Here is a 16,593-nt window from a genome sequence, read left to right as displayed (position 1 = left end):
ACACACACACACACAGCTTACTGTAATAAAACAACTGTTAATTCTTCTCTCTGTGTGGTGATAATAACTTATTTTATTTTTTTACAGGCTGGGAACGAAAGCTCCAAAATGCAGTGTACAGAGAACTGCATGTGTAAGTTATATTCAGTGTGTGTGAAGACAGACAGACAGACAGACAGACAGATGACTTATATTTATCCCGAGGGAAATTCAAGCATCCAGTAGCAAACAAAATACAAACATAAAAAAAAAAAAACCATAAAAAACCTTGACCTTAAGAACAGAATAAAGAAAAAATAAGATAAAAAAGTGAAGCAACAAACACAGCAAACAGACCTGTATACACACACACACACACCTCAAATATTAGGAGCGATCAATGTTTAATTAATGTAGACAGTCTAAATATGCAGTTAGATCTTTAAATAATCTCAGGAATTTCCCAGCAGATTTCAGGATACCATACCCGCATAGCGACATTGGTCGTAGCCCACTGTCGGTTGGCCCAAATACAGTGATGAATTACAGTCCACAGGTGGATCTGGTTGTCTTTTATGGAGCCATATCTCAGCCATATCTCAGCTCCCTTTTTATGAGCTGCATGTAATAGAAAAAGAGATAAGGAGGGAAATCAGCAAGGAAAACCTGGGCCTGTGCACCGAATACTTGTAAACCAGTTACAAAAACAAAGAGACCTCTGGACTGTGATTTATTGCTGTATATGGGCCAGATATATTTAAGTGGGTAAGATTGTCAAGTGTAAATTGTCCCTCATTGGAGTGGCTACTCTGTTAGATATGAAGCAAATGGACCGAACTGACTGTTTCACCCAGTTTACTGCTGGAGGGTTCAAGTGTCTGTAACACCTTTAAGCACCTCAGAATAGTTTGGGATTTAAAAACACACCCGCGTTTTTAGCTTGAATCGTACAGTCGAGCACTATTAAAAAAAGAGTGGCGTAAAGATTCATCAGTTTGACACTTCACTGCCCACAGATGTGACAAATGCTGTCGCCCACTTAGCGGCACACATCATTATGTCCCTTCAGCAACACTAAACACTTCTCCTCTCTTGGCCCTTTTATTATAGTTTGGTCTAAAGCAACTCACATTTATACACACTCATATTAAGAGTTATCAGGCCCTGTGAGCGATATATACAGATGTCATTAAAACATTTTAAAGTTTTATTAGTTGCATGTCCTTTACATTGTTTACAAAAAGTATTAGTAGTAGTTTATAAAGTGTATTTGGGGACTTTTTTCCATTAAAAAAAACTTTTTTCCATTCCTGTTTTGTTTCATATGTTTATTTTTGTTATTTTTACAAAAAAAACAAAAAACTCCACAGAAATTGAGGCTATCAAGTGATTATTACATGGTGGTGAACTTCAAGTGTGGAAAATGACTCCACAATCATTCTGATTCATGTTCTGGTTCTCTTTAGTAATCGCTATTAAAATCAAACAGCTCAATAGCTTGAAAACTCTTCAAACTTCAATAAACAGCTTTGAAAAGGGTTTCTCGACGGCGCTCTTACCTTTGAGGGTAACATACCGCCCCTGCTCTCTCGAGGCTCAGACTGAAACATGGGACGCTTAATGCTTTGCTTTTAAAGGATGACATATAACGTTGACTAATGCCTCCTCGGCCATTAGTCAGCCCCATGTGCTCTTATAGGTGTTTAGATTAGGCTGACCATTGTTTAACGCGCTGAGACCTTGAGTCATTCAATATGCCCTGAGCATGCCTAGTGGGGAAAAGACATGAGACAATTATCGAATCTGGTTTAGATGCGTTCTGACTCATCTGAGCACCACGTACACTAATGGTGATTTTTTAAAAGAAAAATCTCAACGTTTTATTAGCCTTTTGTTTGACGGCTTACTTCTCTCGAGCACTTTGTGAGAAATGTGTTGTTTGTGTTCATAGTGGCTTCAGTCCCTCAGAGCTGTCAGTCTTTTGGTTGAAGACACAGCAGCTTTTTCTGATGTATTTCCTGTACTTGATCTGCTTCTTCTTCTTCTTCTTCTTATATACTGTAACGCTCCTCGCCCGTTCCCCCCCGCTCTTGTGTTTGCTTATTCTAGCCAGCTGCCCCCGAGCCATCCCGCGGCTCCTCCAGAGCATCTCAAAGAGCCGCTGGCCTACATGCGCAAGGCACAGGTCAGTCTGTCAGCTCTTATCTCCGTCACTCCTCGCTCGTTCCTCATCTACCTCTCTGACTCTTTGTTTTTTTTTGTTTTGGTAGCCGAAATTCAGTGACCCCTGATTCTTCTCATTATCACCTAGGTGTTTGTAACACGGTGTCTGAAGCCAAATGTTTCTGTGTGTGTGTGTGTGTGTGTGTGTGTGTGTGTGCTCTCTTACACAGGCCAGCTGGGAGAAGCGCGTCCTCAAAAGCCTGAACAGCATGAGTACAGAGCATGAAATGCCTCTGGCTCGCATGGTAGCTAAAATATTGTCAATCCTAACCGACATAGTATAATGACAACCGCTCTTAATTCAGGTTCTCTGGCAACATCTGTGTAAAGGCCTTCATAACATTTTTGTCATATCGTGGTATTGTTTTAGCATATTTTTGCGCATGGTGCATCTTATCATTATTATGGCTAAGTTTGACACAAGTTTGAGTCTAGTGCAGCCCTGTTCAGAGAGACTTAGCTATGATTCTGGAGCTGTAGACTGAGACTAAGCAGGCAGTGAATGCAAATCTACGATCAAAGAACATCACTTCCAGTGTGACATTGTCGAGATTATTCTGTTTCGGCTGTTTGTTTGTTGAAATCCTCTCTTTACACCCACTCCACAGAGGCCCGCAGCGGAGCAGAAGGAGCTCACCAACAAATGGAATGAGATGGGCACGGATGAACCAGGTCTCAAGACATTACCCAGGGGTTTGGCCCCTGAGCAGTCTGCCTTTTATGAAAGATTAGTGTTGATGTATCTGCGTGCTCGCGCATCGGTCAGACATCAGCTTAACACATCTCTAAACCAGATCTACCGCTTCCATGTTTACCTTTTAACTGGTATTTATCCAGGGAAGGTTTTCTTAAGGACCAGGGCTTGACTCGGAAACATCTGAAAAGTATTTAGTGTTGTTTCCAGATGTAGTTCCTGGTTTTCTTTCTTTACAGATAGTTGCTTAGGTATATCAGGCCTCAAGATCCAAAATACGGCCTTGGACACACTGACACCTTGAGCTGCCAAGAGCCACATTGCTAATTATTAGCCCTTAAGCTTCTCCAGAGCTTCTTCCAAGAGGGATGCATACATTATATTGATATGTATGTGATACTTTTTGAAGATATTTCTTTGCAATTGATTTCAGAAGACTCATCTATTAAAAGCTCAGTCGTTGGCTCTCAATGAACCAACCCTTTGCACTTCAAGCCAGTACATTTACAAGAACACGTTAACCTGGTGTCCTAACAATGCTATCACAGCTCAGTGGCGTATAATAACATTTAGGATGTGCCGTCCCCCGGCTATAAACACTTTGGACTGGGAATATAGAAGCTGTCCAGACTCCTTGGACGGAGCTGCGATAACGCACAGCACCCCTCCTTCTGTCCCAACCTTAATGTGCCCTCGTTCTGGGGTTGACACAGCACTTGAATTTACTGCCGCGCTACGAACACAGTGGATGGAAGTCCCACTTAAAGCGGCCCTATGCTGTTCTTTTGACTTCTGTAGGAGGGGGCAGCTCCGGCCGTGCGAGTGTCACAGACGGAGTACATTCAAGTTCAGGTTGATTAAATGGACTATGGTTGGATTCATTTGTATAGTCTAGGATTTACAGCTGTTAAAACTGTTCTGAAATTGCACGTGTAAACATTGTGTACATGAAGCAGCTGGAGGTACCACTTACAAAGTGTGCTCTTGTAAGTGGTACTATCAACTTATGTATTTTAGAGATCCAGTAATGTCTCTGTGTCTGCAGATTTAAGTAGCTTTAGGCCTGTCTACGCCCCTAAAGACTTTCTGGAGGTAAGCAGATTTCTTGCAGCTTAGAGTATTACGTTTATTTCATTTCACTTAAAGATCTGGAATTTTAAGTAAGAAAGAAATGATTAGATTATACCATATTACCGCTTTCTACACAGGTGTTAATCGGCTTGCGGAACCCAAATCATGATAGCAGCGAGGACGTCAGCATCAAGAGCCACTGGGGTCTCATCCAGGTTCCCCTCAATGTCAGGGACATCCCACAACTGGTAGGCATCCATTTGGATGTCTGGTTCATTGTGATTACTCGTGTGTGTGTGTCTGTCTGCAGGTGTTTTGTCCCTTAGTGACCTAGTAAGTGCATATAAATATAAATGCATATAACAGTACAGCCTAGTCAGCTGCCACAGGAAATTTTAAATCTGCCTACGTGTTTTTTTTAACTCTCAGAGAAGGGCTTACTCAGAGCTGAACCTGACCAGTGGGCAGTTGGGGATTGATGACCATGCACACATCCATCCAGGTATTTACCAAAACTGCAAATGCACCTCATGCACCATGGTAGTTAAAGGAATAGTTAGATATTTTGGGAAATCAGCTATAATAAGCTGGAGCCAGCAACTGGTTAGCTTAGCTTAGCATAAAGACTGGAATTAAGGGGGAAGCAGCTAGCCTGGCTCTGTCCAAAGGTAACAGCCTAGCAGCAGCTCTGAAGCTCACTAATTAACGTGTTGTATCTTCTTTGTTTGGACAGACGTGATAGGGGTATTGATCTAGAACTCTTGGCAAGAAAAACAATAGCCGTCTTTCCTAAAATGTTAAACTATTCCTTTGTTCCAGTGGTTTCTGCATCCTGTCACCATGACACGTAGCATGCAGGGCATTGAGTCATAGCTGAATCATTGCCCGTTGGAATAGTGGTTTTGACATTTGGCAGCTTAAATGACTCTTTACTATTGACTCATGGACTATTAAATATAGAACATATAATATATGATTGGTAATAAAGAAACATAAGCAGCTTTTGAACAGACCTAAACACATTTTTTATTCTAGCCGTAATGAATTGGTAATACTCTGAAACAAATGTGTTTACCTAATGAACACTGGGGTTAAATGGTGTGTATACCACTCCGGCCTTATATCAGCCTGTGTTCCTCTCCTGTGCCACATGGCTGTCTGGGTTTTCTCAAACAATATCTCTGTTAAGTCCAGATATTGACATTGTTACGGTCTGGTGTTTAGGCTTTAAATAGAATCGTATCCACCATCTCTGTGTTTGTAAATCAAAGAGATAACATTAGTTTGAAAAACTGTGCCACTAGCAGACCCTTATTGACGCGTCTCTCTCTCGTTCTGTCTTTTTTTGAACCCTGCACAGATTTGTTTGAAAACGAGTATGTTCAAATCGGGAAAAAAGGTTAGTATTTGTGGTTTTTCTTTCTGTAAATGGTTTTTCTGTCATTCTAACTCTTTAATTGAGGTATTTAAATGCATCATTGTGGTTCATTTCTCTACAAATAGATGTAAATCAAGTAAGGTCCAAGCAACTTAGAACAAAAAGCAGCAACCAGAGGCTCGTAGGAGTCTCATTACTCATTCATTATTCATTAGTCATCATTATTAATACTGATTGAGTCAGTATTTACTCCCTTGAACTTGATATTAAGTAGAGGAACCTTGTCTGTTTATCTTCTGTTTAGTGTTTTATATTGTATTTAATTTAGAACATTAGAGGGGTTTTATTTTTTCATTAAACTCTTTTTCCTGGAGTATCAAAAAAATCGAATTATAACTATCTGTTTTTAAAAAAAGAGAATACAACCTGAAAGAGGAATACTTTAGGCACTGCTATAAAAAGTAAAAAAGATCCCATTGATACATATGTACTCGTGTTTTTGGAGCCAAGTGATCAACATATTATCTAAAATTGTCTTCCAAACATTGTATTGCTGAATGATGATTCTTCACTTAATTTATTAAACCATCAAAAAAGGATTTGCTTTGCCGGATTAACTGCCACCAAAGACGGGTACTACCTTTCCTCCATCCATTATTGTCCTCCCTTCATAATGGATTAGTCACTGAATTATCAATTACATCTGTAAACAATACTAAAGGGGAAATATTAGAGCTGCTGCTGCATCACGTGGTGATATCTTTGATGTAAGATACCACATCTTGATATGTGGAGAGACAGACATGAACAATCGTGATATGCCATTTTAATGTGTGTGAATAGATGAACTTCTATTACAGGTAACTTCTAACGTTACCTGTAATATTCGTGACTTTCTTTCTTTACTAAAATATGTATGATTTGTTTATTTGTATGTTTAGACCAGCTTGCGGAGGTGGCGTGAAAAAGTAATCAAAAGTTGATATTGTATATGGAGTGTATATATATGCATGAAATCATTGTATTAAGAAATATATTTGACTTACTGACCACCACATATGTACAGAAAATCCCCAACGTCAGCGCCTGTGGATCCTTCTCTTTACCCTGTCAGGTGCCTTAACTGGCATGAGAGACACTTGAACTCTTTTCTCATTGCTCTGCTATGAACCCAGTGTAAACGGCAACCTTATTATGGACACCAATCAGACATCAATCGACAAGAAGCTTAAAAACACAAGCTGTATTTTATATACACGAGGCCCTGGTCCACTATTTTACCCTCGGTTGGCTGTGTGCTGGCTGCCGAGCTGCGAGCCGTATTCCAGACCAAGTGTTAAGAGCACTCAAATAGGAAATTTAAGAGCCGAGGAGTGTGTTCGTTTATGTTATGACTGGCCGGCACCTTAAGTCAAGGGCTGTGTGTTTTTGGCTACTGTCACAACAGAGATTTAGGATAGAATGTGTTTCCAGCATGTGCCTGAGTGTTTTTACGAAAGTTATGTAATAACTAATCACCGTTATGGGAATGTCTTTGTTATCATTTTTTTTTTATTGTTTATACATTTTCAGAGATAGAATGAAATTGCGAACCTGTGTGTACGTTTGAGCGAAGCCACGAATCGACGCTATGCTGCAGCCTGCCCACTCTTTTAGTGTTATGATTTTTAATTGACGTATTTGTGGTGGTTTTATAGTCCCCATTGAAATATATGTTTTGTTATTGTCCTAATGGCAGTAATGCTTTCCAAATTTTCTTGGAAAAAACAAACCTCTTAACACTTTTAGAGAGTTGAACTGCCTGCTTGTTGTCGTGCAGCCATTCAAGACAGGCAGGTGTTGATTTTCCCAGCTGATTCAGTCGGTTCAGTAACATTTTGGATGACTTTACTGTTTGTAGACATTATGTCATTCTGCCAGCAAATCAGGAGGCTTTCTATTGATTCTTGTTGGCCAGATGCATTCTTGTTTGGCAAGTCAACCTTCAAGATTCAGTCTTTCATTTTTAGCTTTAAAATTGAGACCATGTTACTTTTGCTAGACGGTGGCCACAAGTGACAATTATGGGATCATGCAAAATGTTAAAAATATACTGTAAGAGTAGTACAAGTAGAGAAGAGTCGTAAAATCAGTTACGCGGCAAAATCTAGTTATCTTTTGCCAACATTAGCCGCTGTAAGCAAGACTGTAGTGGCAGAACCCCTAAGTGTATTGAATTGAACAATTATGTGTTTTATTGCTTATCAATTTATACGCATAAGAGGAAGAATTTGTCATTTCTTCTTTCAAAAATATTTAATTTGAAAGACTTTTTGGCTTGTATGCAACATTGAGAAAACCAGCAAATCGTCAGGTGTGAGATGCTGAGTTTTTAGCATTTGTGCTTGATAAATGACGAAGAGGAATAGTTCAGAATGGGAAGATTGTTACTTTCATGTGTTTTAGTTAAATATCAAGTTGCAGCCAGAAGACGGTTAGCCGAGCTTAGCATACAGACTAGAAACAACTTTCCTGGCTCTGTCCAAAGGTAACAAAATCCACCTACCAGCAGCTCTAAAAGTCATAAGTTAATATGTTATGTCCTGTTTGTTTGCACAAGTGGTGGTTTTACGAGGCGAGGTTTGTGCTGAAGTATTTCTTGGCATTACTTCGTGGAGTCTTTTTGCCATCGCGAGGTTGCCAGGCAACAGAAACTCCACAAAATAACTGCTCCCGGCCAATAAATAATCTGGTAGATTTTTTTTTTTTTTTACCGGACAGAGCCAGGCTAGCTGTTTCCCCCTGATTCCAGTCGTTATGCTAAGCTAAGCTAATCCTGGCTCCAGCTCCATATTCGTAATTGATCTTTCTGTCTCCTGCACCCGCCTTCTATTGTTCTCTTTTGCATCCAACTTTCTTCTTTTTTTTTTTATGTCTAGTGGTCGTGGAGCAGGACAGTGCGGCAGCGCAGCAGTACAGCAGGCAGGGCTGTCCCACTGGGCTACGGGCGGACCTGTGGGCCCTCATCCTTAACTCTACGAACCAGCCACAGGTACCGCATTCATATACACACACACAAACACACAGCTGAGGTGCACCCTGGGGCCGGCTGTCAGTGTTTGTTATAAAGCAGCCGTGCACACACAGCTGCAGTGATTCCCAGACTGCATGTTTACAATTACTGCAATTTCCAACTGCAGAAATTTCACAATTTATGGTTGGGTCGTCTTCGGCCCTCTTGTTTGTTTGTTCCAGCAGGGAATTCTATTGCACTGTTCATTTTTTTATCTGGGGATTTACAACCTACAGTAATAAACCAACATACGGGACACCAACTGACCTACAACTTGTACATAATCTGCGCATTATCCCCTGCCCTGTTTATCTTAGCTCACTGTGGCTTGTCCCATGTGTACAGATGCTAAGATAATCAAATGCTGGCGATTTAGCACAGTTAGCCCAAACAGAGCAGCTGCCTGCCTGTGTGGCAAAGTGCTGTGTAAACGCTGGAGTCCAGAGCCTCCTCTTCAGGCCAAGTCGATAAAACAATGCTTGTGATGGGAAGATTGATTTCTGAGGGAGAGTTACAGGGACCTGACTGAGGTCTGGAGAGTGTTAGCGTGGCTCTGGACAGCACAAGGGCAAACACATTAAACAGTCAGAGTTGGCTCAGGACGGTATGTGCATTGTCTGTTTTTTTTTTTTTATCAAGCTTTACAAACACCAAAAAAACCTAACGTGAGGTTCTTTGTCTGTTCATCCAACACAAGTGTTAATTAGACAAGAAATAATTAGAATCTGAGTGAGGCCGGTGTCATATTTGTCTGCCATCATGCCTCATTGTAGGTCGATTTTATTCATAACAGATGCAGCAATAGTCTACTGCAATGACCCTAACTTCCAAGATCAATTTTAAGCAGAACTTATTCTAACTCTCTTCCACTGATGCTGTCCATACGACCACAGTGGTTTCAGTGTTCTACCTCAGCTGTCAAAATGACCATCTCTGTTTCTGTTCTCCTCACATCCGCAGCGCTGATCACTGCCAGGGCACTTCACAACTGTCATAGAGGACATTTTTATCGCTCCATCCACTCTGTTGCCTGTTCTTTTGTTCATTTGTGATAACCCGTCTCAAACCGGAGACACGTTGGAGTTTAACCATGTGGTCGGAAACACGATACCCATCCATTAAGCTTGGTTTAATACTCCTGTCATCGCCGTCAGAATGCATGAAGTCGATTTAGCAGCATCCGTAAAGAGGGGGAACTGGAACTTGCATTATAGGATTAACAGCAACTTAAGCAAACATTTTGTCAACAATACCACACAGACTGGGTTCTGGATATGATTTTGAAGTTATTGCAGAGGTAAAACATGTTGGATCTCTGCCCTTTCAGGACGTGATGCATTATGAACAGCTAACGGCCGGAGTCATACAACATGACCTGCTGGTGGACAACCTTATCTATAAGGTACACTCCTCTACACTCACTGTTCACAAATATGAAGCTACATAGCCAAGATGTTACAGTAAATTAATAACAACTATTGCTGACTTTGGTTTTCTGGTCAACTGAAGAACACCATCACCAAAACATTTGTCTTGCGTAACATAAACTTTGATATCAGTGTTGTTTTAGGAGAATATTTTCTGATAATATGGTTCACACAATCTCTGTATATACACATAGTAGTTATAATACTTCTGTTTTCAAAATCTTTTTCTTTTCTTATACGAATAATTATTTAAAAGCTGCAACATTTACTGTTTTCCTGTTGTTATGTGAGTTAAAAAATGTAATTCCAAATGCCTTGCCCACCAGGATGTGAAGCTCACCGCCAGTAATGACGACTACTACTTTGTGTTTGAAGATTTCCTCTATCAGGTAGAGTCTACTCTCTCACAGTTCAGCTTAGACCAGTACTCTTGGTTAAAGCCCCTGAAAACTTGGTTTCCAATATCAGGTTTTTCTCCTATTTTCAGAGGATTGAAAACAAATTAAAACATAGTTATGAATATTATATTCCATTTCTGCCAATAGATCCCCCTAAATGTTACACAGTGGGCCTTTCAGACTTGACTTTGGCAGTTTAAGTAAACCACCCCAAACCTGTCATCACATTTTGATTAAAATATCGCTTCATTTTAATTGATACTCTGAAATATGTATCAACTTTTCCCAGGTGAGTTTTTTATATGGGTAATAGCTTTTTATCACCTCAATACAATTCCTGCTGTTCAAAATGAAGAGAATTATTTATTCTGGCTGCCCCAAACATTAAAACATGTGTCAGTTCACTGTAAGGACAGTTACTGTATGACAGCATTCCTCTTTATTTATTAGCCTCTGGTAGTCACTGCTCTGTTTGCCTTTGGTGCTCCTCTGATAAACGTGCATATATACTCGGCAACCGGTTTATTCAGCAGCTGTTAACATGTCATGCTCCTTGGTGGCTAACCAATGGGTACACAAGTGTAGCAAGAACAAAGCTCCAGTATCACTGTCAATATTGGCTGATGGTAAACTCACTAGGCAGTGAAAGAATCTACTCATTGTAGGGTGATCGTGGATTTACACAGGTGTTGTTACAATCTGGAGAAGTTGAGTTAGGGGAAAGTATGGGAAGTTCTTAAGAACATTTAAGACGTGCAATTCCCCAGAAATGGTAGAAGAGAATTCGCATTGTCACTGTTTACAATGTGTTTATTTATGGTTTATTAAAATGTCCCCATCGGATTAGACTGAGTTTATACTAAATAAAATGCCTTTCTGGTCTTTTAACCTAAATTAAGGAGATAAAACATATACTGAGCATATACATATACAAGCCACTTTAATCATTCATTCAACATTTATTAAACTCCGTCCTAATACCTCCCAGTATACATAAATACCAATCACAACCAGAGCAAAACACTTCAATACGACGGTAGACCACCCTGTTTTTCTGTACCCAGAAATGAAATCATATTTGGACGGCATTCGTTTTCATTTAGATTTTCCTAGTTAATGAAAAGACCTGCTCATGTGACACTTACTTACAACACTTACTTACAACACATACTATATTTGGGAAGCAGAGGCACTTGTGAGTGTCAAATATATGGCCTTCCTGGAATTTTAGCCTACGTTGCATTGAAAGATGTTTCAGCATATTGCCAATGTTTCCACCCTTCCTTGAAATGATCATTATACAGACATTGCAACTAGTACTGAATGAAGTCATGCTTCGGCTACACTATCAATGTGTGGGTATGAGCGGCATGAGTCTGATTTTATTGTTTTGTAATGCACATGGGGCCACCATCAGAAAAACACGCTGGCATTAATTAAATCAATTGATGATCTCGGAGGCATACTATTCTGATGGATTGGACAATCTGGAACCGGTTCTCGACTAGAAATGGTTCTCTATTCCCCTCCCTAATCCAGCAGATGCACTCCTATATGCCCCCTGTATGACAAGGTCATTCGAAGGCAGTCTAGACACAGGCTATTGTCCTCATGTGCTGTCATTTTCTGTAGTCTTGTACGAATGGTTGCCGGCCTCATTTTTGCCCTGACAAATTACCCCCCCGATGTAATTTATCTAAAGTGGCTGGGAAATGAAATCGCTTTTTAGAAAGACACAGAAATGGGACTGTAATGGAAAGAGCTCCCACTTCTACGGTCATTTTGTGAAGCGAGCAGCCACTCGAGGCTCTGTTACTATCTGCTCCAGTACACCCTAAAGCACTGGCTCCAGGTGTGCTCGCTTTAATAGAATTTTTACTCAAGAGGAAGCAAGGCCGCTCAAGGTCAAGGTCTCCCTTATCCCCTGTCGTCAGGCAAGGATAATATTAGAATATTACACCATCTGCAAACTAAATCCAATGTATGTTACTTATTCTTTAGTTTATTCATAAAAATGTGTGTGTGAGCATGTTAAATACCAAACCTGTGTTGTTCCCAGGTGTTGCTGTGTTTCTCTCGAGACACCGCTGTCTTGGAACACTTCAAATACAACAGTGCCTCTCCTCCCAGATCCTACATCCAGGGTGAGACAATGTGCAGTTCACCAAGGACACACACACACACACACACACACACAAACACAAACACACGTCCACATGAACTGACATGAGTGCCACTTCACTCAGATGACCTTACACAATGTCTCTGCTGAGATACCTGCGCACGTACGTGACAGGAGTAATTGGGACACGGACACACACAGACACGCACACACAAACACACCGTGCTGTAGGTCTTGGTTACTGACGTCTGTGTTTCTGTGTGACAGGAAAGGGAGAAGATGAGGAGTGTGCTGTTGTTTATCCTCCCAACGGTGAGCCTGCATGTTGACTGAATAAAAATGATACCATATTACATACAGTGAATTGGTTATCTGTGAAAGTTTTGTCTGAAAACTAAAATATGTATGTATATATGTATATATATATATATGTTGATTATCTACATTTATAATACAATAAGTGTTTATGTGTATTAACTGCACTGACTGAGAAATGTCATTTGGACAGGTGTAATCCCATTTCACGGGTTTTCAATGTATGGTGAGTATATTTTATTATTTCTCACGCTAAGCTTGCAGGAGGAACACCCAAGAGCAAGATATAACAGTGAGTGTGTGTGTGTGTGTGTGTGTGTGTGTGTGTGTGTGGTGTGGATGTGTGTGTTTTATCCCACAGTGGCACCTTTGTGTTTCTTGTACAACGAGCCATCCAAGCTGTACAGTGTATTCAGGGAAATGTACATCCGCTACTTCTTCAGATTACACTCTATCTCCTCCTCTCCCTCGGTAAGCTCACTGACGTCCGTACGTTCGTCAAGATGTGAAAAAATATACTGTTTGTGTGTTTACGTCTGCACATCCACCTTCATGCACTCGCGCCTCCCGCAGGGTATAGTGTCTTTGTGCCTGCAGTTTGAGCGGCTGCTGCAGACCCACCTGCCTCAGCTCTTCTACCACTTACGACAGATTGGGGCACAGCCGTGAGTACACACTGCTTCATCCTCCTGTCTTTGTCATCCTGTTCTAGCTCAACCAGTAAGGTGTGGCTCCAACACTATTGAATGACAGGCTTAAAATGGCCATTCATCCACAGACATTAACTATTTAACTACTTCATTTAACAACGATAAAAGGGACTGAGAACCAACAGAGAAAGGAATGATAATGTGACTGTGAATAGTGGACGTGTTGCTGTTGTATTCTTTTAACTGAACTTTTAGAACATGCCGTTACACACAAACACAAACCTGTACAGGGAAGTTTTACTACAAAAAAACAGATTGATTCAGTCCACAGAGTATCAGTGAAACTAAACAATGTCCTTATGTGTTGGGAAATGTTTCTGTGAACAATTTTCATTTCCATGGAATCCTGCTGTCCTGAACAACTTGTTCTTCCTGCACATCTGCCTGTCTGTCGTGATAAATCTAAGAGACTTCCTTCACGAGGACAGTTGTATTTGTTACAGCATTTCAACCCTGTCAAGTCCATGGAAATCATATATTCATCTTGGTCCTCGCTGTTGGCAAAGCTTTTGAGTCTGTTTCTATCGACAGTTTTCAAACTAAATTGTAATGACCTACTGCCATCTTGTGGTGAATTACCGGAATCACAATTTCCTAGTCACAAAAACTAAACTTATTCATGGAGACTAAAAAAGCCCTTTTGATCACTGTAGCACCAGATGCAGTTGCTCCTACATAGAAATACGCCACCTGTATATAATATTTAAAAAATGAGAATGGGGACAAAATAAAGAAGTGTGTGTTTAATCTGAATTCCCCTGATTAGTTCTCAGGAGAATCCGTTTTGGTAGCTGGTAGCCCTGTTTTATGCTTCGACTACCCAAATAGATGTTTTTGTCTCCAGGTTGCGTATCGCCTTTAAGTGGATGGTGCGGGGCTTTTCTGGCTATCTGTCTACTGACCAGCTGCTTCTCCTCTGGGACCGAATACTGGGATACGACTCACTGGAGGTGGTCGCAGGTAAGAGCCGCCGCAGACTGCAAACTCTGCAGTAACAGCCTTGATATTTGTACGGACACTATCTTAACCTCCTCCCCTTTGGTTTTCCCCTCTTCTTTCCCCACATGCCACCCTCTACTTTTCTCCTATTACTTCCCCATGTCTGTTGCTCCTCCTCCTCCTCCTCCTCCTCCTCCAGTCTTAGCAGCAGCTGTGTTTGCCTTCCGCGCAGAGAACCTGATGGAAGTGACGTCACTGGCCTCAGCTGAGGTAGGTCTTTCTCACATAAGACTTGTGCGTGTGTGTGTGTCTGAAGCCCTGATTCCTGTCCTCTCCCTGCCGCCCCCCCACCCCACATACTCCTGGAAGGCTGTAAATAGCCGTTGGTGACCAGCCAGTACCAGTAACCCAGTCTTCTGCATGCACATGTCTGAAAAAATGGCTGGCTGGACACTTAAGAACCATCACCCTCTTACCACGCCCTGTGTACCAGCCCGCCAACACTCACAGGAACAAACTTGCATTTTCACAAAGCCTATGCACTGTTGGACAAGACATAACAGATGCCATCTTTCTGCAACACACAACTGACAGCTAAATGAGCGTGTCCGCTACGAGCTTCTGCATCACAAGATAAGATAAGATAGGATGGACCTTTATTGATCCCCCTAAGGAGAAATTCAAAATTGACACAGCAGCGTACGACAATGTAGTGCAAAAAGAGAGAGTACAGAAGGGAAGGTACAACATCGTCACTCATGTTGCATTATTACAGTAATATAATTCTTGTGCATGCATAACCCATATACCCATACTGTGATACCACTATCACATGACTGAAACCAAGTATAAAGCATACGATGACTCGCCTCACTTCCCCTAAGGGTGAGGGGGTTAAACTACAATATGACGCATAGGGGCGACAAGCTGATCTCCTGCGCTAAGATGCTAGCCGGCACTATTTGCTTGCTCATTTACCACCTGCCCCGGCAAAGAGAGGAGATATCATAACATACTGCTCCTTATCTTATATTTAGAACCTCAGGCCCAGCGTTGAAATATTATACCCTCTCTCTGAACACGATAGGGGCCCTAAATTTAATCTCCCACCCATCCCAAAAGGACAGAGCGGGGAGCGGGTGTACTCTTAAGCGAGGATTGTCGCTTCCCAAGGATCCTGCATCATCATTATGCCCGTCGTTCTGTGTGGTTCTTTTTTTAAATCTTGAAATATGTCTCTTGAGAAGGGGGGAGGGTGTGTGCTTTATAGCCCTTCTCCTGGGCTAGGTGGGCCATGGCAAGACTGCTTTGGTCAGGAGGGGTGTGGATTTAGATGACAAAATCTTATTTGTGTTTTGTTTGACACACACACTTGCAGGCCGTCCTCGCTGACCTTTCCACTCTGAAGGTCATGCCGCTCATCCAGATCTTTCTGTTCGCCACCGCCATCTGAGAAGCACGGATAACTACAGATACAGACGCACCGCTTGGAGGATAACTACAAAAATGCCACTTTGCAATGCCATTACCACAACCAACGCTATTAATCATCAATCTAGAAACACGTGTGACATATTAGGAAATAATGAAGCAAAACTTACACAGGCAGACTTCATCTTCTTGCACTGGTTCAAGCAAAAAAAAGCCAAACTCTTAAGCATGGATGCACCATAAATAGTGAATGCCCTGTATCATATTATTAGATAGTATACAGTATGTAAGTATAGCCTACAGACCAGTAAGGTTAAACTAACCTCCTTAAGCCATATGCTCTGCAGGAAAGATGATACGCGCAGCTCGGATCAGCTGAGAAGCTCATTAGGTGATGAGTTGCATGAAGCGGTAATTGTATTGCGATAGCAGCGTGTGAGAGAACAACAGAAACATCTCCAAGCTTGGCTAATGAAGTGTTAATTAGCCATTGCAATTTACCCTGCTCCGTAGCTCCTGCTTGTTATAACACTATTAATGCTGTTGGTGATGAATGAGGAGATGCGAAGCATTAGCCAGCGTGTTGAAAGAAACAGTCAAAAGACACAAACTGGATTAATATGTAACTTATATGATAAGAAGCTGCTGTGTGTGCACATAATTTATGGTATTTATGAAGACATTGCATATTACTGCACTCTTATGGGACATTTAGCACCTCCAGTGCCAGTATTTATTTAATTTCATCATGAACATTTTATTTTTGTTTTCATTTTTAAATTATGCATTTAATTCCTGAATGTATACGCCTGTTTTTTTTTTTACTGCTTAGAAAATCGTGTATGACAGCTTTT

The 16,593-nt window shown here is 41.1% G+C and overlaps 1 protein-coding gene across 1 annotated transcript; it reads left to right on the top strand.

The window, feature by feature from the left end:
- Window positions 1-87: 87 nt before the first annotated feature.
- tbc1d19 (TBC1 domain family, member 19) lies at window positions 88-16,593 on the top strand (the record flags this gene model as incomplete). Its single annotated transcript, XM_035675687.1, is given in 19 exon segments — window positions 88-133; window positions 2,089-2,164; window positions 2,373-2,447; window positions 2,811-2,874; window positions 3,942-3,988; window positions 4,105-4,215; window positions 4,397-4,469; window positions 5,328-5,366; window positions 8,264-8,376; window positions 9,725-9,799; window positions 10,151-10,213; window positions 12,282-12,366; window positions 12,612-12,656; window positions 12,853-12,885; window positions 13,021-13,130; window positions 13,233-13,324; window positions 14,214-14,329; window positions 14,508-14,578; window positions 15,687-16,593. Coding segments are annotated over 19 exon segments (1,409 nt in total), but the record flags the coding sequence as incomplete, so codon positions are not given.

Source organism: Morone saxatilis, unplaced genomic scaffold, assembly GCF_004916995.1.
Source record: "Morone saxatilis isolate NCDOM2014 unplaced genomic scaffold, NCSU_SB_2.0 Contig4, whole genome shotgun sequence".
NCBI lineage: Eukaryota > Metazoa > Chordata > Actinopteri > Moronidae > Morone > Morone saxatilis.
This window is presented reverse-complemented; position numbering and strand designations above follow the sequence as displayed.